General features: G+C 38.7%; 2 protein-coding genes across 3 annotated transcripts; both read right to left on the bottom strand.

Moving 5' to 3' along the window:
* Window positions 1–411: 411 nt before the first annotated feature.
* Window positions 412–4,588, bottom strand: LOC107672289 (protein FEV). 2 transcript variants are annotated; one of them, XM_016465428.1, is made up of 3 exons: window positions 2,225–2,534; window positions 1,702–1,773; window positions 412–984 (listed from the first exon to the last, which is right to left on the bottom strand). In XM_016465428.1, the coding sequence occupies exons 1-3, from the start codon at window positions 2,310–2,312 to the stop codon at window positions 437–439; spliced, it is 708 nt and encodes a 235-aa protein (XP_016320914.1). In that variant the 5' UTR covers window positions 2,313–2,534; the 3' UTR covers window positions 412–436. The 2 variants fall into 2 exon arrangements, 1 of the variants encoding a protein (XP_016320914.1); XR_001632307.1 differs by lacking the exons at window positions 412–984; window positions 2,225–2,534 and adding an exon at window positions 4,536–4,588 and having other exon boundaries at window positions 1,709–1,773.
* A 5,421-nt stretch (window positions 4,589–10,009) lies between these two features.
* Window positions 10,010–11,142, bottom strand: LOC107672280 (beta-crystallin A2-like; the record flags this gene model as incomplete). The annotated part of the gene is made up of 3 exons (XM_016465416.1): window positions 10,010–10,233; window positions 10,678–10,820; window positions 10,993–11,142. Coding segments are annotated over 3 exons (441 nt in total), but the record flags the coding sequence as incomplete, so codon positions are not given.
* Between the last annotated feature and the right edge of the window lie 12,623 nt (window positions 11,143–23,765).

The following is a 23,765-nucleotide window of genomic DNA, read 5'->3' as shown; positions in this document are numbered from 1 at the left end:
GTAAACGTGCTTTTACCACTATTTGCATTGTCTGTTCCAGACCGTTCTGCAGAGAGGCTCAAAAACAGGATAGAAAATAGTAATAGTCTATTACTTCTACATTTTTTTTTTTTTTACACTGACATTATAAGTGAATCTCAGAGAACATTATAAAATTTAAAAAATGCAGTTCATGACCACTTTAATGATGAATTAATCAGTGACAGCGTGATAGTATTTGTTTTCCATAAGATAGCGCTAAACGGCTTTCTTATTTTAAAATGATCAACGTTAATAATCCACCAAATAATCCTTTCAATCGAGTTTCTCTCTCTCTCTCTCTCCCTCTCTCCCTCTCTGGGGTGTGATTAGAATAGCCTGCAATAATCAGTTGCGCGTTTGAATATTAGCCTTGTGTAGTCTATTAGCGCGCACTCCTGAGGCAAATAAAAATAAATCAGTTATAGTGATTATTGATATTATTTAGGTTATTTAAACTGTTGATATTGTTAACGCAACTTAAATGTGACGCAGACACGGCACCGAAGGGTCCTGGCGGTTGCAGGTTGTGGCTGTGATAGAGGGTCGGAGGAGATCCGGGCCAGTATGAGAACCCCGACGGACCAGCACCTGGAGCAACCAGACTGAGTTTGGAAATGCCTGAAAATTGGATGGGAGCGAAGTTGCTCTGGAATTTGTAAATAGCTTGTTCGGTTGAGGAGGGCTGGCACACTTGCGCCAGGCCGTTAAAGTCAAATTTGTACGCGTAGCGCTTTCCGTGCACCTTGGTCATGATGTTTTTGTCGTAGTAATAGCGCAGAGCTCGGCTCAGTTTGTCATAGTTCATGTTCGGTTTACTCTTGCGTTCCCCCCACCGTCTGGCCACCTCGTCCGGGTCTATCAGTTTAAATTCTCCATTGGTCCCCTCCCAGGCGATGCAGGTCATATTGGCGCTGTCAGACAGCAGCTCCAGAAGAAATTGCCATAGCTGGATTTGTCCACTTCCTAAAATGCAAGGAACGTAGGCTTACATATATGTAGGGAAAACAGACAGACCTTTTGTAATCAGTATTCTATGTGAAGAGTGAAAGTAAATAACGGACACTCTTAAAAGGTTACTTATCAAAATCACTCTTTTTACAAAAACAGTTTTACTGAGTTCTTGGGTCCTTGAGATGGTTATATGGTTCTTTGGAGATGAAAAACTTACAATGAACATTTTTTTTTCATTGTAGGTTATTTGGTGTATAGTGGCTTCTTGGTTCTGCACCAATCTAAAAACTAAAGGTTCTTTATTGATATCTATGGTTCCATGAAGAAGGTTTTTTTTTTTTTTTTTTTGCAGTGTAAAAAGGTTCTTAAAATGTTTTTCACACTAAATAAATATTCACTGAAAGGTTCTTTTGGGAACACAAAATGTTCTATGGCATCACAGGTGAAAATCCTCTTTTGGAACTTTTAAGAGATGATTTTCTGAAGAACTAAAAATAAATATTTAAATATACCAAAAGTGCAGCTTTTTGTTAGTGTATCATATAATTAGGTTTATTTAATGTTTTATTTTTAGGCCTAATCATGAATATAAAATGAAATAAAATCATAAATAAGCAGTCTAACAATTTTAAATAATGCACACAATAGCATATTTAAAAAATTCTGCAAAAACACTTTTTGCACAAAAATAATAACATTCGCCTGTCAACAATTCATCGCAAAACTCACCTTTTTGCACGCCTGTGTTGATGGGGGTCCAAGAAGGGATTTTGCTTTCCTTCAGAAGATTTTCTGTGGGGTCTGAAAGAAAGCGTTTAAAAATCAGCCTGACATTTAGAATTGAGCTATGATTCACATTCTAAATGCCTTCTGAAAATATTGGAGTAACATTAGTTATTATGCATTAAACATATTTCCCCCGTCTGTATATTTGTAATTTGTACTTTTAGAGAAACCACGTAATGTCACCCGTATATATAAAAAAACAATCGCAGCAAAAGAGGTTAAATATTATGAGTATTGTCGTGTTGCTGCTCGATGTATTTGCCCAGACTTCAGCGCTGAGGTCAGGAAACGCGTCCAGGAAAAAGGATATCCGATTTCCGACAAAAGAGGACATGCGTTCCAGATGGAGAAGTCAGAGACACCGGCGATGGTGCGCAGCATTGCACCCGCAGACCCCTAACATCGCCCTTTTCTTTTCAGTCATTTCAGCAATATTTCTCATTTTACGCACAAAAAGACTGTGTACCTGAGAGATACATGTTAAACATAAGGCTTCCTCCGCAGTTCTGTCGCATTGTGGTGGCGGTGGAGGACGTGAAAGGGTAGGCTTTCATTGGCGCAAAGATTTTTATTAAACTTTATCTCAAAACTGTGATCTGGAATAAATGCGAGACAGATTGAAGTTTCCAGGCAACTGTCACAAGCCCCATCTCTGAGACAATATTCAGACAGCAATTTCCTTCGGTGCATTGGTTTAATTAAAAGAGCAATTTACCTCTGTCATCCCTCCCCGTCTCCACAATAAAAAGGAACCGATAGAAATTCGGCCTTATCAATCCACCATCAAGGTTTAATAAAGTTTCTGCGTTAAGATCAGAGTTTCTATGGAGAATTGAAGTGTTTGACATGGAAACCGGTTCAGATCCATTTTCTTTCCGCCTTTTTACCTCTTTGTAAACAGAAAGGCCTGTTCCATGTTGGTTGAGAATATTTACCTTTTAACTATGCCTAAGTGCATAATGGTAAACAAGAACATTTTATCCCAAACTTATGCTGCTTTAATGAGCAATAGATGGTATGGTAAACCCTCTGCCCTGCTTATCACTTCTGTTGGACTGTTACATAATGCATAGGCATATATGTACTGGTTATTATTATTATTATTATTATTTTCATTTTAATATGACCTTTCTAAATTAGTGTAATATTCTGCCTTTCTAAACTGATGATCTTTTATCATGTGACACATTTTTATTATAGGTCTACAAGTCCTTGAATTGCATGTATTTTTCATGTACGTTTTTTACAAAACCAAATCTTAACAAATAGTAGCCTAACAGAGATAGATTTAGATTCTGATGTACAGATTGTGAGTGTTTAATTATTTAAAAAAACAACAACAATAAAATAGATTGGGTTCACATTTGACAATAATCCCATATGACACTGAATTAATGGAGTAACAGAAAAAAAACGAGAAGGGAGGTAAATGTTTTATTATATTTTTTCTTGTGCCAAGAAAACATGCTAATGCTGTCTGTCTGTACAGGGGTGTGTATTTATTGTTTAAAATGACAATAAGGGTAAATATTTGGTAATAAGGGGTAAAGAAGTCTCATGACAATGAAACCGGTCAAGTTCTGTGATTACACTGCAGTCTGCTTATTGTGTATATTTAACCTGTAGGCCTATATACTGCACAATAATTGATTGCAGCAGCTTTAACTGTCAGAGCAGCATCATTATCGACATGAACAAACTTTAACATCACATGTAGCCTAATAATTTTAATCATCTTGAAGTACTTTCTGTGGATCGTTCTGACGCACGCTGTCGTGTTGTCTCTGGCGTCCCAGACTTGCTTTAGCTGCCTGAGTCATTAAATAGATCGCAGACAACTTAAAACAAGCCCCGGATTCAAGGCAAGGCTTCAGTTTGTCCACGCGACATAGACAGCTACTTCATGTGCATGATGAATACTCCTAAATACAATAATTAGGGAATCAAGGAAAAAGAAACTAGAAAACAAAAATGTAAAGAGAATAGTTGAGAAATCTGGTATAAAAGATATTTTCATTGTGTTTTTAATATCAGGTGATAGCTGTAATTACATGCATGTTTACACACTGTAAAAATGAATGGTTCATTTAAGGAGATATTACCTGAATCCACAGGTTCTCTTGTTTATTTAATTTTTTCCTTGAGAATTTTAATTGCGTTTTGAATTCAAATGTTTGAGCTAAAATGATCAAATGAAATGTTCAAAATCAGATGGGGCCGTGATGGGGATAATAATTAATTTAATAGTAAATTCAATTACCAATTGATAATTTGTTGAAAACCAATTGATAAATTACCAAAATGTAAAATGTCCATGTTTTACTAGCCGTACAAATTTCCTCAGTAGGGGGTAAATTGTAACTGCAGCACCCTTTATATTTGTTATTCATTTCAGTTCAGGGATCTGTAGAAGATTTCTAAATAACGTTAATGTGAAGCAGGCAAACACTGGAAAATTAGTTATATCAAAGTTTAAGATACATAGCACAAACAACATTGTGTTCGAGGTTTAACAAATTGTGTTACAGTACTCCCCTATCCCCCCTTCTATTGTTGATGTAGCCTAACCTTTTAGTCAGGTTGATTTAAACTCTAATAAATACGATTTTTATTTAAATATTTTACTTGAATATAACTAATCAACTTATGTTATAAATTAAAAAAGTAGCATATTTAGGTAATTTATTAAAACGTTTTACTGTGTAGTTTAAAAGGTTTGATTTGTGACCATAGTGCCGGTCTATCTCCTGATTTGCTCCCTTAATAAGTTGACTTACCCCGTCCTGTTATGTCAGACTGCAGCTTGTCTCAGATCCAGCTGCTTTCAGCACTCTTGTCTGTCTTAAAATCATTGAACTTAGAACGAGTGCTACACTTTTGATCAGCTCGTAGTGAAATGTGTATTTGATAAAGGTGTGTACGGTTGAACATTTATTAGGAGATCCTGGACTGGGTGTGGGAGCGGGTTTTCAAACTGCAACTGCTCTGTCCACATCTGATCCTGTGAGTGGGTGTGTGCAGTCAAATACTGCTAGCGTCCTGAACGGTTACACCACAAACAAATAAGAGGCGGAATCACACCCGGATCCCAGGGTTACGAACCGTTTGATTGGACGAACAAGAACCCGCACTTCCTTTAGCGCATAGTTAAAAAGATTCGTCCACTGCATTAGATCTCGGCTGTTTTTAACACTGAATGTACGACATGTATTTTAATCCACAAAGGTCGGGACCTCGGACAGCTCCAAACGAACCCAAATGGGTGAGACTCCCTCTCCCACATTATTCATTTGTCGTACCCCTCCCCCCAGTACTGATATATTTCTGTAAAACATATGCTATCTGTTTTCAGTCCACGTTTGTAAGAACGTAAAATGTAAATAAGATTACTGTATTGGTAATTGTTAACCGCACTTTAAATGTTTTTATTAAAATAATGCAGCTGACGTTTCAGCTTACGTGTCCATAAAGGGCAATTTTTGTTTTTGCTTAAAAAAATAAACGTTTCAAAACTCAGAGTTGCCTTACTTGTTTTCCATTTCCTTTTCCACGACTGTTATGTAGAATAAAGAATGACATTTTAAATTATTTAGTGACAAATTCCGTAATACAGTATTCCCCTCTATAAATACAATGAATTGACAAAACAGATTAATGCAGTAAAAATACATGATACTACAGCGGGATATTGCTTTTTATGATAACAGTACTGTACATGTTGTTTACAGTGGTAGTAGTATAAAATACAGTCAGTTGTGTATATATATATATATATATATATATATACACTGAAAAAAAAAACTGTTGGATTAACAAAAAAAAAAATGTACATCGGTTGCACTTATTTTTATTATGTTCTCTCAACATAATTTATCTCTGTTTATGTTACTTAACTTTTGTTTGTCAAATGAACATGAATTTTTTATGTTGTTTTTATGCTTTTTGTGCCACGTACCTCCTGTTGATTCAACATTATTTTTGTTTAAATAAAAGCTTTATCCACTATAGGCAGTGGTGTTTTAATAAATTAAATAAAACTATGATAAAATGTACGATAAATCCAGATAAAATTAATAACAGAATAAAAAAAGCTTTGGTAAACTATAAGTACTACTTTTTTAAATAAATAAAAGCATTTTAGCACCCTAAGTTGTTCCAAACCTGTATAAATTTGTTTGCTCTGCTGAACACAAAGGAAGGTATTTTGAAGGATGCTTATAACCGAACAGTTTTAGGGGCACCATTGACTTCCATAGTATTTTTTTCCTACTATGGCAATCAATGGTGCCCCAAAGCTGTCTGGCCTCAAACATCCTTCAAAATACCTTCCTTTGTGTTCAGCAGAACAAATAAATTTATACAGGTTTAGAACAACTTGAGGGTGAGTAAATTATACCAGAATTTTCATTTTTGGGTGATTGATCCCTTGAAGTATTTCTTTGAGGTGTATAATGGTGGAGCTTTAAAATCAGCACACTTTCAAAGAAAGTCCTTCCAAAAAAATGGAATTTTTGGGTGAATGTTCCCTTTCAGTTAAATGGGCAGTTTAATTGTGCAGTAGCTAATGCCAAGTTATCCAAATAACTAAGATTATCTGGCCCTCATCCTGATGTCCCCTGGTCTATCATGGGCATTGTCTCCTCAATGCATTCTGGGATGAGGGCTTCATCTGCAGCCTGGAGAATGCACAGTTAAAAAATGAGATTCAGTACGGAAATATCAAACTTAATTTCAATAATTTAGTAACGTCTGTATCCTGAGAAATGTAAACTCGAATATAATAAGAACCAGTCATGGTCAACAAAGACTGATTACAGATAACTGTTAGACCTCAGTTCTAGGATTGCGAATGGTAGGCCAAGAAATCCAATAGTGTCTTCCTACAACAAACTGTAAAATTATATTGCACACTTTGAATACGTACATGGATAATGGCAGAAATGTCATGACATGATCAGTATTATCTTTCAACGTTCAATTTAAATAATTGTAATTGCACAAACTATGTAGGCTACAATTTCAATTTGTTTATTGGGAAATAACTCATTTATGGGTTTTTTTTTCTGTCCTCTGATAAGCATTGTTCAGGGCTGCCGTTCCCAAAAGCTTTAATGCTTTCTTATGAAAATTTATACAGGTTTGGAACAACTTGAGGGTGAGTAAATGATACCAGAATTTTCATTTTTGGGTGAATGTTCCCTTTCAGTTAGATGGGCAGTTGAATTGTGCAGTAGCTAATGCCAAGTTATCCAAATAACTGTAAGATTATCTGGCCCTCATTGACGATCCCGATGTCCCCATTGTCTCCTCAATGCATTCTGGGATGAGGGCTTCATCTGCAGCCTGGAGAATGCACAGTTAAAAAATGAGATTCAGTACAGAAATATCAAACTTAATTTCAATAATTTAGTAACGTCTGTATCCTGAGAAATGTAAACTTGAATATAATACGAACCAGTCATGGTCAACAAAGACTGATAACAGATAACTGTTAGACCTCAGTTCTAGGATTGCGAATGGTAGGCCAAGAAATCCAATAGTGTCTTCCTACAACAAACTGTAAAATTATATTGCACACTTTGAATACGTACATGGATAATGGCAGAAATGTCATGATATTATTTAAAAAAAAAAACTGACCCGAAACAATAGGTAGTCCTTCAGAATGTAGGCTAGATATAGGCAGCAGTAATTTATGATCTAATATAATGCACGCAAATGTGTTCTTTACAGACCGGAGCGGGATCTGAGCGGGAATTGGTTTACGGTGAGCGTGAGCGGAATATTAACGGAGCGCTTGCTTGGGCGGTTAGAGCGACTGGAGCGCACGTCCATAGAGCGGAACACGTAGCGGAGCGCTTCGCTCACATGCTCTGGTCTGAATGCACTGTCAGCAGTGAGTGAACGCTCTCTGTGAGGGATTGGTTCTGTCTTGCAACATTTGCGTGTGTTCAGATGAGCAGGCATATAGTTCTATCCTACACAATTACTCGCTAACAAAGGTTATTCGTCCAATTCAATGCATATTGTACGCATTATTATTATTATTATTATTTTTTTGTTAAATAAACAAAACCACTGGTAAATAAAGCGCACCTTAGTATCGATATTTTTTGTTTGAGTATCAATACTTTCGATACTCGCGTCAGTACCGATATATCGATACTTCGGATCGATACGCCCATCCCTAAACGTTACTCTCACCTGCATTTAGGCGAGGCGAGGGGCATCTCAAATGAGCCCATCGTCTACACTGGACGCGGCACGGCGCGACAAATCCCGACAGTTAACAGATTCCCTGTTCTATTTCTGACGCAGTTCAAGCTCTTTGCAACGGCTGCTTTGTTGCGTCCATTGTAGACAGCTTCAAGCTGTTGCAGCACGACAACGGTAACGACCTGTGTAGACGCGGTTCAGTTTGTCGTACTGACGCCAGAGCCATAGAAAGAGAGTTGCGTCAACGGAAGTCCAAAACGCTCGATCGTCACGTGATTCACGTAGACCTCAAATAGTTCCAGGAAGTTCATAGCGGGCAATTGAAATACATCGAGTTGGAGACAGAACTGGGATTTTTGATATATATATGTAGTTATATTAGTGTTGTTTTTAAAAGATAAAATCCTCTAATATTTGAGGATTAATGTGGTCAGCTATCCTTACCTGCCTTGTTAACATATTTTAGGCTGAAGTTACCATGGTAAAAGTCCGTGTTTGCTATATAAACTACATTGTGGTATTCTACCAAGGTAACTTCAGCCTCTCTATATAAATATAAATGTACGTATGTGTGTTCTTACAACTTGCATGTTAGTCAGGTTCAATAACATCTTAATGTTCATTGTCGTTTTACTAATCTCATGGTAAATGTTAAGTTTGTTGTCTTAGAAAATTAATTCCAAATAAATGAATATATTTTATTAAGTGAAAACTAATCTTGTTTAATGTTTTTGATTCTTGTGCACCCCTCAATTATTATATAAAAATATATTTGTAGTATATTCCAATTTAAAACTTTAAAAAAATTACACATTTAATCATATATTTTATGTATGTTGACTTTTGTTATGCACTTATTTACAGCAATCGATTTATACATTTATAATAAACTATAAAGCATGTTGTCCTTGAACAGTCTCCACTATAGTTTGCTGTGCTGCATGGGAGTGCTCCAGTCATTCACAGAAAGGAGTGTGATCTGGAGGAGAAAAAAAATGATGCATTAAGTTTTGTTCAATTCACATTTATTTGTATTGCACTTTTTAATATACACATTGTTTCAAAGCAGCTTTACAGAAAATGAATGTTTCTACATTACAATTAAGAGTTCTGTTAACAGGTGTAACTGTGCCAAAGTAATGCTCATATGGCAGAAATGTTTTAAAATTAGGCTATACAAATCATGCAGTTAAGTAACATCACGTATTCAGAAACAATGAAATATATACAGAAACAATGAACAACTTAAAGTTCATCATGTTGATTACAATGCAAGGAAAATGTAGCAGTTTTGTATGATTATTCAGAGTCGGCTTCATCTGAAGTCCTCTCAAAGGTTGGCGTCATCTCTTCACAGGTGTTGGGTCATCTGAAGTCTTCGTAAGAGGCTGGATATAGTCAGCAGGAGCAATCTAAATATAGCTATAGATTACACCAACAAAAAGTGATGTAATCATACTTGGGAATTGGCACTTTTTTGCAAAGAACATTGAAAAACTTGCAAAACCCAGTGAAGAGACTCATTGTGAGTGTGATGTCTCATTACAGGGAATATACTTTTTTATATATAAAGAAAAATAGTATTAATTTTATATGAATTTATATGTGAATGTAGCTGAAATCCTCAAAAGCAGGTCCACAAAGAACAAATAATGAGGCATTAACATAAAGTTACTCATGCTCTTGTTTATTAGAAATATCACAGTCTCATATCCATCATATAGGTGGTTTAGGACATCATTAAGCAAGACTTGGTGTTGTTCAGCTAGCATAAAACATCCTAATTGTTAAATATAATGAAGTGGCTTATTCCTCCATCAGTCTAGTCTGACTATTCTAGAAAAAACCTTGCAAAAATTTCTGCATGATTACATATACCTAGAAATGTGGGAGGCCTGTTCTAATTACATATAGCTTTAAAAAAAACATCGGATCTTCTTGTTTTACATAAATAATTGCCTTTTAGCAGATCCATGAATTGAGCAAAGTTGTTTTAATTACAAAAAGCAAGGAATTGCCACAAACACTCTTTTACTATAGTTTAAATAATGTCTTTATTGCCTATAGTATTGACACGGCATGACATGGTGGGTACACAATGGTGTTGGGTCTTATTGCTGAATTCTGCGCATAGACTGGATCTGATTGGTATGTGCCTGGGTGCCGTACTCATTGTAGCATCTGTACTCTCCTTGGTGTCTGTCTCTCTCATAGATGTACTGATATCCACGGTAACCGGGAAACTGATAGCCTACCCAGCTGCCAGAGAAAAAGGCAAATCTCATTTATTGCACTGCACACCAATAAGACTGTGGGTATAGGGAGCTGCTACATCAGTGATACATTATTTGTCACAAAGAAATGGAGATCCACAAAGGACAACACTCTGTATAATATAATATAATATAATATAATATAATATGAGTTATAAAGACAATTGATGTAATGTTTGTTACAAACAAAATGTTTTGATTGCATGTATTGTAGATATGTGTTTTAAAGACATTTACTGAAAATCTATATATCTATATATCTATATATATATATATATATATATAAATGCAATCAAAACATTTTGTCTGGCTTTTGTAACAAACATTCAAAAATACTGAATAATTAAATATAGTTATTCAATATTTAGTTATTTATCCTAGTTTATTAATGACAGATGACCTGTGTTAAAAAGGTGATGAGGTGACTTACGCTCCAGAGTTGACTTTGATTGAGGGAACTTCCTTGCTACACCAACCCATGGCTTGAAGGGAAGGATAATCCTCACACATCTCAAATTTACGTCCCATGAAGACTTCACACTCATAGAGGGTAATCTTACTGTCACTGTGCTTCTGTCGGGGAGAGGGTGAGTGTGGGAAATGAAATGATTTTGAGGATATTTGTTATGACGTGAACCTAATGTGCTGTTTCAACAAAGAAATTGCAGAAATTATGAAAGAGGTGCTGGAGTAACTCTTCACAGATTTGACATAATGTTGCTTGTGCCCCCCGGGATAAACTTACAGCACATTTAATAGGCCTGAAAGAGAGCATGTGCTCTGTTCTGTAACTGCTGTTGCCACTCCAGGCCTGATAACAGGCATAGTCTCCTTTCTCCAGGATAAACTGCTGGCCCTGGAACTCAGGATACTCGTACCCCACCCAGCTGAGCGAGACAGAATGTCATAGTCAACGCAAACCAGGAAACAACAAACGTTTTACATGGCAGTGATCTCTACTGATCAGGACACAAAAGCAAACACAATAGTGTGGACTGAATGGAGTGGCTCTGTGTTCCTTTATCAGCTCATCTGTCATCACAGACAAACGCTACACAGCAGGCAGCTGCCAGCCACACGGACTATCGCTGCTATCTCTGTCATTGTTCCAGTTTGTATAAATATAACAGCATTCAGGCTATAGTTACAGTTGGAAATACTGTTTATAACTATGAAAGGTGATATATATATATATATATATAACTAAGACCACAGCGTGAATTCATGCACATGTGAGAAATTCCTGGGTAGATCAAGTGAAAATCGATTCCTGGATCAAGTGTTGACAGTATGTGTTTCCTGCTGACATGATCTTTTTATCATTGCACAGGTATCTGATGTTTCACTTTGAGGGCTAAGACAGTGGCATACTCACGTACTGAGGTGGGACAGATCCAGTATAATCAATGTGGTGGCCAAGCCCTTTGTCCAGTGTTTTTATAGGACAGGGCCCCTCATTTAGTGCAGAATGTGCATCAGGTCTGCACACTCAGCAGCAGCCAACAGAAAAAAATGCATTAGCCTTTACCATTGTGGAGCCCTGTGCAGCCTATTGTGGAGGTCTTAGACCCACTGACTCATCAAAACTCCACTATCTGCCCCCACATCAGACCCTTGGCTATTTACAATGGTGATGCTTTGACATTAGACTTTGAACGGATAGAGCAGATAATAGCAGAATTGCTGGAGATTAGACTGAGCCCTGGACACTCTCTGGTGCCTGCTTGTAGATGCTCTCTATGGGCAGAACTGGCTGTTGTTGACCTAAAGGAGGACTTCTCTCGCACTCTACTTTTTCTGAAAAATTATGGTATTAGAATACATTTCACAAATAATTTGATCACAATATCCACCTTATTTAGACAACGCGGAGGTAAACTATTTTCTTTGAACGTGCGAGACTTCCGTTTTTTTAGCTGCTGTAGAATAAGTAATTAGTGCAGTTTACGATAAAACTTATTGCGCTACAAACCAGTGTATTTATAATTACGATAGTGAATTAAAATAATATAATATGATAATGATGACACTAGAACGAATGAATGAAACGCATTTGTCCGTGTTTCACTCCGTCTCGAATCGCGCTCGCGGAAAGCGCTTGAGAAACAGTGGGCCCTACATACACCCGGCGCAATGCGGTGTTTTTTTGCTAGTTTCAGCCAGACGCAGTTGTCATTTTCACGTCCTGCGCCACGTTGTTTAAATAGGAAATGCATTTGCGCCCATTTGTGCGCTCATGGACGTGCTGGTCTGAAAACGAGGTGTGTTCAGGCGCATTGCTATTTTGAGGCAACTGAAATAGACTGCGCCATTGACCAACAAAAACCTGCTTTAAAGTCAATGGCGCAGTAGTTTTTTTTTTTGTTATTTAAAGAGCGCGTTAGTATAGGCGGGTCCACAGCGCGCGTACTGCTTATTTCACACACAGGGACGCACAGCAGCACACAAACATGCCAACTATTAAAAATAAACCTGGTCTAAAGTCAATGGCGCAGTAGTTTTTTTGTTATTTAAAGAGCGCGTTCGTATAGGCGGGTCCACAGCGCGCGTACTGCTTATTTCACACACAGGGACGCACAGCAGCACACAAACATGCCAACTATTAAAAATTAAAGGATTGCAATGTAAAAGATTATTATTGTGTAGGCTACATAAATGTAAAAATGCCTACATATCATAATGGATAGTCATTGCATGTATCAGAATTAGACTACCTATTTGCTCGCGCAGGAGTAGCTCCATTTCATCTCTGGAGACGCGTTCTGTCGTTGTGCTTGCAAATTCCGCCGTGTAAATAGCAAATGGCACGAGCGCAACTGGTTCTTAAAGGGAATGGGAGATGAGACTGTTATTGAAGTGGGGTATGAGTGGTTATGAACGAGTGAACGAAACGTATTTGTCCGTGTTTCACTCCGTCTAGAAATGCGCTTGCGGAAAGCGCTTGAGAAACTGTCTATTCTGCGGCTAGGTACGCTTTCAACTCGTTTTTTTAGTCTGGAGCAAGACTGTATGACATTCACATTACATGATTTAACTGATTTTTACGTAGAAAGGGCGACAGCGCACCACATTAAAAGAAATGATCATTCATGTTTTCATGACCGCTGGCCAAATTCAAAAACGAAACTAAAATTAAATCATCTTTGAGAGCAAGGGGGCCCCCTGGTGTTTCGGGAGCCCTACGCAGCTTGCGTATTTTGCGTATAGGGAGGATCATTTTTTTTTAATCTATAATAATTTCAGCTGTTAAGATACATATACGGCACGTTTTTGTACAATAAAACAACGTTTAGAGCATGATCAGGTTAATAAAAAAAGTAGGCCGTTTAAATTAATTTTAAAAATTACAATCAGTCCAGTGGTCAGCCGTGTTGATGACATCTGGTGGTGTGATAACTTTACTGCATGACAGTAGCTAGAATTCAGTAAACTACATTTTAACATTTTTATGACCTTTATCACCACAACAATATGTTGTATTATTCAAAGAACTACATTTATTACAATGATGTTGGAAACAAACCCCTATTAAATATTCTAATAAGCCAAGGCATGAATATGTGTGTGTGTGCATGCACATGTGATTATTCACCTGTTAGGTGTTGTTTGCGTAAGAACAGGCGCTGTAGAGATGCAGCTGGTGTCCTGTTATACTGATTTTACTGATCTGAGAGAAACACTATATTTATAATTAAGTTGCATCCATAACGTAATTTTATGAGAGCACAGAGTAATTGCAACATACTAGCTCTACTCAAAAATCAGTAAATTCGGCAATGATGCATTAAATCCAAAAGTGATATAATATAAAATATAATATAAAAACAGCACAACTGTTTTCAGCATTGATAACAATAAGAAATCAGCATATTGGAATGATTTCTGACTGGAGTAATGAGTAATATATATATATATATATTATATTAGTACAACTTTAAGTTCTGTATATATATATATATATATATATATATATACAGAACTTAAAGTTGTACTAATATTTTACAATATTACTGTTTTGATTCTTTGTCAAATAAACGCAGCCTTTTTTTTAGCATAAGAGACTTCATTCAAAAACATTAAAATAATATGAGGCTACATCAGAAGATGATCTGTAAGTGTGTGTTCAATGTACAGTTCCAAATGCAAAAACAAGGTGTAACTGTCAGAGTGATTTGACATGCAAATCAATCCTTTGTAAATCAGAAAGTGTGGTAGCCTACTTCCGTCTCACTCCAAAAGGATATTGTATCCTCATAGTGGCAGGATTTGGGATATCTGTGTATTTAAACAAAATATAAAGTTTAAGTTCATCAATATCTAAAACATTTATCAAAGTTTAAATACTAATTGAATTGTAAAATATCCACATTTCATATAGATGTGAAGATAAACATATTTAGTTTTTATTATTTTATGTATTATTATTATATTTGTTTTAGTTTATTATTGTTGTGTGTTGTCAGTATCATCAAACCATGTGTGAATATTGTTTTTCCTGATTTTCCTGAGTCATTCATTTACTTTGCAGGTGTGATGGTGAGGTGAAACTGGCCGGTACTTTCTAAATAGTTAGTGCTGGGTGATGTTTTCTTTAGGGTGCCGTGGAAACTAATCCTTCTAAGGGCAAATGTGAACAGCTCCAGACAGCTAGTGCAGGTGACATCTGCTCAGATAACGTCCTTTATGTGTTTGAGCACAAGCATAGAGCTTCTGCAAGAACATGGCCACAACAGACATTTATATCCAGTCTACTGCCAAAGGCAAGAAAAAAGATCATTTGCATTTTCAACAGTAACTCTTTTAACTGCCACATAGCCAACAGGAAATGTCTGTTTAGCAGGTAGCTGTTTGCTAAGCACTTATGGAATAATAGGCTAGATATGCTTCATTCAGAGACAATTATATTGAATTACAGACACAATATAAGTGGCACAACATAAGCAGAACTGTAAATGTATCAAATGTTAAAATAAATAAACAACAACAACAAATTTATAAAGTATTTGTTTCCACTTAAAAACGAACTGACCATGCTAACATTTTTTTTTTAATTTGTTTCTGTTTTATTAAAATAACGAATAATAGCCATTCAATAACCTTATAGAGATTAAATATGCCATTACCTGCTGAATTATGAAAAGAAACATTCTGACAAGGATAGAGATATTTAGTAAGGATATTTACACACTAAAGAATGGGGCTTTTCTCAATTATCTGACTAGAAAATATTTATTTATTCCAGTTTAATGGCAATATTTTATTGGCAATATGATTATATTTATATTGTTCTTAATATAGCGTTCGTGTGTATATACACACATGAAGGTTTAATACTAAAAACTGTTGACCTTATAGTGTTACAGGTGGTCCTGGTAAAAAAAATAAAATAAAAAAATAACATGCCAAATCAATTAATAAAATGAAAATAAGACATATGAGACATTTGTATCCTATGTTGACATATTTCATAAGCATGCATTCGTTATAGGCTAGTTCAGCGCATTAATTCGCATTTTATTACTGGTCTTAAAATGGTTAAGCTTCGGTGAAGAGTGCAACAGCAGTGAAGTGTCCCGCTGCTCTGGTGTTTTACTGACGTGGGTCTGCATCTGCGTAACGCGAGCCGAACGAACAAAACCTTGTCATCTGCAGGTATTGTGCGTGTGGCTCAACGTGAGACAAGTACAGAAAACACACACAACATCCATCCTGGACGTCCATTCATTCATTCATTGGGTTTCTGATGATGACGTCTTCTTTCCTTAAAGACACAACAAAGAAGAACAACAGATCATGTGAGCAATGATTTTCCCAAGTAATAACTTTCTTCAACAATACAAAACATCATATCAGTAGTCCGTGTAAATGAAAATATGAATAGGCTATACAGTTCATGACATTTAAATGATATAAATAGGCCTATACATTGAAGTGTTAACAAAACCTGAGTAAAAAAAAACAAAAAAAACTTACCGTGTAATTTGGCTCATCAGTGGCGTTATAACAGAACTGCTAATGCACACAGACCTGAGACCTTTAGCTTTATAGACCAGTGTCGGTGTATTTAGTGAGCATGCGGGTAAATGCATTGATCTGCTCTCTGTCTTCAGCGCGCGGAACTCTGTCCTGGACACCTGTCACACGCACTTTCCTCTCATCCAATATTGACACAAGGAGTCAAATGGGAGGGCCAGAGTAGATTACTTCTATTAAGTCAATCATGTCGCTCTGAGCAAACCGACCTCGCGTTTCGCCGAGATACAAAGCGCCGAGACATCTGGAGCGCATGATAGGTGTGAGGTCAGAACTTGCGCTCTCCTGCAGGTGAATGCATATGTTGATTTAATAAATATAATCGGAGCATTAAACGGTATAGCCTAAAAGTACAAATTTGCTATCTAACGTTATTTATTTTGTACGTTTGTGCTCTTTGTACAAGAAAAAGGAAAAAAGTTTAAAATGAGGTCACGTAAACTGTATTTATATTTCCTAATTAAACACAAGAATTAGATAAATGTGGATTTTTTTTTAATTAGATAGGCTACGTCTCACTAATGACATTAAACCACAACACAATTGTCAAAGAAGTGTTACTACATAAAGTATACTTAAAAATATACTTGAATTTTACTTACGTATACTTACTAAAATAAACTTGAAGTATACTACTTTTTGGTAAGGGAATGTCTAACAGAAATAAACATTTAAGGCCATATTTTCGTATCAATGATACGAAAGGCTAACTATTTAACTATAATGTTACTGTGCGATATTTTTTATTTATCATTTAAACACCTGACTGGCAGCACCCACATAAAAAAGCTAGTGTGCTACTGCCCCCCTACAGTGACTACTTATATGACGTATTTCCTGTATTTGGCCCAAGTGTTCAAGTGAGCACGAAGACCGCAAGTGTGGGTATTTGGACAAGGGGTTTGTCACAGTCTTCAGCGGGTGTGCCCAGGATGGCCACCAGATGACTGTGTTCTGTGAGCACATGGCTTGTGTTGTGTTTGTTTGTTGCCATGTGCTCTCTCCTGTCTATTGTCTTGCCCCGACCATCTTGTTACCTCATTATTGTTTAAGTTGCTCCACCTGTGTCTCCCTCGCTAGCCTCCTCATTTGGTTTCCTATTTATTCTCCTGGTGTCTGTAATCCTGTGCTGATCCGTCGTTTTTTCATTGTGTGTGTTATGTCTGCATGTAGTGCAGTTCCTAGCCTGCCTGTCTGTTTTTCCCCCTCGGGGTTGTTTTAGTTTGTTTTTGTTTCATTTTATTATTAAAAGAGAGAACCATTCATCCTGCACTTGAGTCCTCGCTTCATCCCTCCACACGCACCGTGACAGATTTGACAAGAGATAACAACAGTAGAGAGGCTTTCAAAAATATTTTTCATTTGGCTTTTCTCGGGGTTTATTTGAAAGTCTTTTTTTTTCAGGTACACTTCTGTTTAAAAGTTTGCGGTCAGTAAGATTTTTAAAATAAATTAATACCTTTAAGAACAAATTTAATTGATCAAAAGTGCTTGATCGTAAATGCTATTCTTTTGATCTTTCTATTAATCAAAGAATCCTGAAAAAATGCATCACGGTTTCCACAAAAACATCAAGCAGAACAAATGCTTTCAACATTGATACGGAAAGTTTCTTGAGCAGAATTTGTTCTTCTCTTAAGACACTGAAAACTGTAGTAATGGCTGCTGAAAATTCAGCTTTGCCATCACAGAAATAAATTCTATTTTAAAATATATTAAAATAAAAAAGTTATTTTAAACATTTATATTTATAATATTTTGCAATATTAGTGTTTTTCCTGTGCCCCAGACCTCAAATGGTACATACCTCCATATCTAGGCTTATTGACACCGTTACCACCACCAGGCCAGATCCAGCTAGATGTACATGACAAAGAAACATAAGCCCCAGTCTTCTCTGTTCATTATATTTCAACTGCAATTGTGCATTAAAATACTACAAATATTTACAAAAAAATGAGATTTTGACTGACATTTTTAAACAACATTTTTATTACCAAGTGTACAAAACATGCAGGGATTAATCAGAATCAGGTTTGTATTCAAGTGGATGGAATGACCAAGCTAGACCACACATGATTCAACTGGCCCCAATTTTTTTGTTCTCTTTCCTGAGGGGGATTCATTATCTGGCATGTGAGAGTCTCTTCAGATATGCCTCCCAGCGTGCAGTTCTGTACTCTTCTGCAGCTCTGAGCCGATCTGAGCCGGCAAGAATACCTCGTCCCACAATGATGATATCAGAGCCTTTAGTGCAGATCACATCTTCTGGACTTGAATACTGCTGTCCAAGTCCATCCTCTGAAGAATAAAAGAGAAATTAATTAAGAACACGTATCAGATCTGAAATAAATTAATTCAAATAAAATAAAATGACAAATACTTTTATTATAAATAGTTAAAATACAACATTCTATTAAAAGGCATTTTTGTTCTATTGTAGCATCACCTTTCTTCTAACAAGACTCCTTATTTGATCATAAAACACAGAAAAGCTAATGCCAGCCCAATGTGTACAGTAAAACATACCTCCCGTCTGCATTTGCACTCCTGGAGTCAAGTGAACCAAACTCGGCTTTTCACTGATCTTTGATCCACTTATAAATCCAAACACAACGCCATTCTGCTACCCTTCCGAGACCCAATGTAAACAAAGTCAGGTGACTGACCCTGAGTGGTTGGTTCACTATAAAACATCCGGGTGAACAAAGCACTTCCTCTTGCCTGAAACGCCTCAGTTCATCCCGAGTGACAAGAGATGGTGACGGTCATCATTCGGTCTCATAGATCCATAGTTATAGTCATAACTTACGATCTATTTCGACCTCACTCAGACCGTCACCACGGTCTTACCTTGGATGACTAGTACCATCAAGGTCACGAGGGGTGAGAAGCCTCTCCTTCCTCACATCCCTGCTTAGAAGCTGACCGTAGAACTGCAGACCCAAATGAAACTGGTTCTGCCACATTGACCCTGTAATACCGGGCAAAGGTACAAGGTGAACTCCATGAGGCTGCTGCACATATATCTGTAAGTGCCACACCTTTCAGTGCTGCCCATGATGTGGCTAGACTCCTAGTAGAATGAGCCACCAGGTTCCCTGGAACTGGTAAGCTCTGGGTGGAGTACGCTTGTGCAATAGTGTCCACTATCCAGTGTGAGAGACGCTGCTTCGAGATTGGTCGCCCAATACTTTTTTTATCAAAACACAGAAACAACTGATTATGTGACTGCCGCCACCCCTGTGTGCGCTCAATGTATGTGCGGAGTGCTCTTACTGGGCACAGACTAGAAAGGTCAAGACCTGTAGATAAGGAATCTGGGTCAGGTTTAAAGGCTGCAAGTTCAACTGCCTGATTGATTGTGCAAGGATTGAGAATCTTGGGAAGAAAAGCCGGATTCGGCCAGAGAGACACCCCTGAGTAATCCGTTTTCCATCTCAAACAATCGTCACTTACTGACAAAGCATGTAGCTCGCCCACTCTTTTTGCTGAACTGATAGCCAGAAGGAAAACGGTTTTCCTCGATAATGATCTAAGATCAGCCTGGCACAATGGTTCAAATGGGGCTTTAATCAATGACTGTAGAACCAAAGGAAGATCCCAGGATGGTGATCTTAACTTCCTCTCTGGATGGAGGCGTCGTGCACCTTTAAGAAATTGAGACACCAATGCATGTTTACCAACTGACAATCCTTCCACAACACTGTGGAAATGAGAAATAGCTGCAACATATACTCTAAGGGGGGGGAAAGCGTATAACAATCCTCCCGGCCACTCGTGAGACAGTGCATCCACTCCCAAAGGTCCACCCTGGTTGCTCATCGCAAACCACATCTTGCAATGAGTTGTCTCGGCTGATGCAAACAGATCAGTATGAGCTCTCCCAAACAGGTCTCATATCAGACCTACCACCTCTGGATGCAGGCGCCATTCCCCTGGGGGAGGCCCTGTTCGAGAGAGGAGATCGGCAGCCCGGTTCACTACTCCCGGTATGTAGATTGCCCTGATTGAGGCGAGTCTTGGATGGGCCCAAAACAGAAGTCTCCTGGACTCCTGGAGGCAACGCAATGACCTGGTGCCTCCCTGATGATTGATATGGTAAACTGCTGACATGTTGTCGGTTCTCACCAGGATATGCTTGTCTTGCAGAAAAGGAATCAGTCGTTTCAAGGCCATGTAAACTGCCCTTAACTCTAACACATTGATATGTTCCATGTTCCAGGGAAACACCCATGAGCCTCTCACTGTTCTGCCTGGCCAGACAGCACCCCAACCAGTCAGAGACGCATCCGTTGTCACCACCATCCTCCTTGCTGGTATGTTCCCCAGAGGTACCCCTTGGCCCAATTTCTTTTTGCTCAACCAGGGGTGCAAGGCCTGAATGCATTTCCATTTGACCTTCAGTCTCACTCGCCTGTGTAATTTGGGGTGGAGTTGAAACTTGTTGATCCACCACTGTAGTGGTCGTGCTTTGAGCAACCCAAGAGGCACTACTTTTATTGCCGCTGATCTCATCCCCAATCATTTTTGAAACTGCGCCAACTCTATCCGTTTGCCTAACCGGAAAGATTGTGCCAGAGTAGATAATGCTGTTACCCTCTTTGGAGCGAGTGATGCAGTCATTGTCAGGGAATTCAGAACCAATCCGAGAAATATTGTCTGTTGACGTGGTTCGACATTGCTCTTCTCGTGGTTCATGCAAAATCCAAGTTCCTTTATATGATTGATAACCCTCTCTGTGTCCTCCAAGACCTGATGACGGCTTGGTGCACAGATCAGCCAGTCGTCTAGGTATGGAAGGATCTTTATACCCACCATTTGAAGGGGGCAAAGGGCGGCTGACACCACTCTGGTGAAGACACGAGGTGAGAGAGAGAGACCAAAGGGGAGGACCTCGAACTGATATGCCTGGCTTTGGAAGGCAAAGCGAAGGAACTTTTTGTGGTCTGGATGAATAGGTACATGAAAATACGCGTCTTTGAGATCTATTGTTGTGAACCATTCGTTTGGTTCTATAATCTCCAAGATTTGTGCCGTGGTCAACATCTTGAACCGCAGTATTTTTATGTACGCATTTAAACGTCTCAGGTCTAAGATGGGTCGGAGACCACCATCTTTTTTGGGCACGAGGAAATAATTCGAATAAAACCCAGTGAGCTGTTCGTTGGGCTTTAGCTGAGAAATTGCCTTCTTTTTTAGAAGGGTCGCAATTTCTTCTGATAAAATCTGTGCCTGGACTTGGTCTTTTACCATAGTTATGTGTACTCCTAAAAATGGGGGAGGTCAACGCCGGAACTGAATTCTGTAACCATTTTTTACTGTAGCCAGTACCCACTGGTCTGAAATTTTTTTCTCCCAACTGTCCAGGCATAGTTGGGAGCACATTCCGGCCCCCCTTTTGGTATTGCTATGCAGTCCCTCCTTGGGGGCCTGAGCCCCTGGGATTCTGCTTTCTCCGCGGTGCATCCCTAATTGATGACCGGGACTGGGCCACCTGTCTGCGCCATGGTTCCCGCCTGGCACTTCGACTGTCATCAAATCTCCGAAAACGACTATTCTGTCTTCCACCAATCTCCCATGATTGTGGTCGATTAAAGTGGGGAGGCTGTGGAGGCTGACCGCCTTGATATGACTGTCTAGTTATCCTAGAGCGACCAAATGTGCGCTGCACTGACTCTCTTCTACAACGCGCTTGTTCTGCTTTATCAAGCATTGCTTGAGAATCCGGGTGAAACACCTGACCTGGAGTAACTGGCATGTAAGTCAGTTCTCTTCTTATAGTGTCAGGCAGGGAGGTTTATGCTAACCAGATCTGCCTACGAGAAAGTATTGCCGATGACATGGAGGCACCAAGGTCCCTAGTAAGCTGTGCATGTGTAGCAAGGGCTGCATCCACCAAACCTAAAACGTCCCGATCCTCCTGACTTATAATTTTCCTCAGAGCAGCCAGAATTATGGCTAGAGCATTACCAGACCGGGCTGCACGTGTGGCCGCATTATAAGTCCAACACACCAGATTATCGGTCTTCTCACATTCTTTCCTGGGACACCGGGGGTCATCACATTGGTGTCTCAATTTCTTAAAGGTGCACGACGCCTCCATCCAGAGAGGAAGTTAAGATCACCATCCTGGGATCTTCCTTTGGTTCTACAGTCATTGATTAAAGCCCCATTTGAACCATTGTGCCAGGCTGATCTTAGATCATTATCGAGGAAAACCGTTTTCCTTCTGGCTATCAGTTCAGCAAAAAGAGTGGGCGAGCTACATGCTTTGTCAGTAAGTGACGATTGTTTGAGATGGAAAACGGATTACTCAGGGGTGTCTCTCTGGCCGAATCCGGCTTTTCTTCCCAAGATTCTCAATCCTTGCACAATCAATCAGGCAGTTGAACTTGCAGCCTTTAAACCTGACCCAGATTCCTTATCTACAGGTCTTGACCTTTCTAGTCTGTGCCCAGTAAGAGCACTCCGCACATACATTGAGCGCACACAGGGGTGGCGGCAGTCACATAATCAGTTGTTTCTGTGTTTTGATAAAAAAAGTATTGGGCGACCAATCTCGAAGCAGCGTCTCTCACACTGGATAGTGGACACTATTGCACAAGCGTACTCCACCCAGAGCTTACCAGTTCCAGGGAACCTGGTGGCTCATTCTACTAGGAGTCTAGCCACATCATGGGCAGCACTGAAAGGTGTGGCACTTACAGATATATGTGCAGCGGCCTCATGGAGTTCACCTTGTACCTTTGCCCGGTATTACAGGGTCAATGTGGCAGAACCAGTTTCATTTGGGTCTGCAGTTCTACGGTCAGCTTCTAAGCAGGGATGTGAGGAAGGAGAGGCTTCTCACCCCTCGTGACCTTGATGGTACTAGTCATCCAAGGTAAGACCGTGGTGACGGTCTGAGTGAGGTCGAAATAGATCGTAAGTTATGACTATAACTATGGATCTATGAGACCGAATGATGACCGTCACCATCTCTTGTCACTCGGGATGAACTGAGGCGTTTCAGGCAAGAGGAAGTGCTTTGTTCACCCGGATGTTTTATAGTGAACCAACCACTCAGGGTCAGTCACCTGACTTTGTTTACATTAGGTCTCGGAAGGGTATCAGAATGGCGTCATTCAAGGTAAGACCGTGGTGACGGTCTGAGTGAGGTCGAAATAGATCAGGTTTTTACAATATATTTTCGCTAAAAACTGAACTAGAACTGAATTTGGCTTAACTCTCTGCTAAAAACATCTGTTTTGGTTCTGATTATCATGTTTATCCCGCTGAAATCATGCGTTTTAAACCATATGAGCTTAAACTTCAGATATAAGGTTTTCTGAGAGCACACATCCAAAGCACACGGACAGAAAGCTGCTGTCACAGCATGTGAATACTAAACTAAGTTCTCATTCACACACAAGTTTACGTTAAAACGCACATGAGTTACAAAAACAGTCGGTTATGTCTGTGAAGGTAAACAACTGGGAAATA

This window comes from Sinocyclocheilus anshuiensis, unplaced genomic scaffold (genome assembly GCF_001515605.1).
Source record: "Sinocyclocheilus anshuiensis isolate Anshui unplaced genomic scaffold, SAMN03320099.WGS_v1.1 scaffold986, whole genome shotgun sequence".
In the NCBI taxonomy this organism is placed as follows: Eukaryota; Metazoa; Chordata; class Actinopteri; order Cypriniformes; family Cyprinidae; genus Sinocyclocheilus; species Sinocyclocheilus anshuiensis.
Note: the sequence above shows the minus strand (reverse complement) of the source record. Positions and strands in the feature narration are given on the sequence as shown.

What these genes read in the sequence shown, in the direction of transcription:
- LOC107672289 (XM_016465428.1), bottom strand. Translation starts at nt 2,312, where the DNA reads ATGAAAGCCTACCCTTTCACGTCCTCCACCGCCACCACAATGCGACAG. An exon ending in GTTTAACATGTATCTCTCAG is followed by an intron (nt 1,774 to 2,224) that starts GTACACAGTCTT and finishes GCTTTCTTTCAG; the next exon opens with ACCCCACAGAAAATCTTCTG. An exon ending in CAACACAGGCGTGCAAAAAG is followed by an intron (nt 985 to 1,701) that starts GTGAGTTTTGCG and finishes CTTGCATTTTAG; the next exon opens with GAAGTGGACAAATCCAGCTA.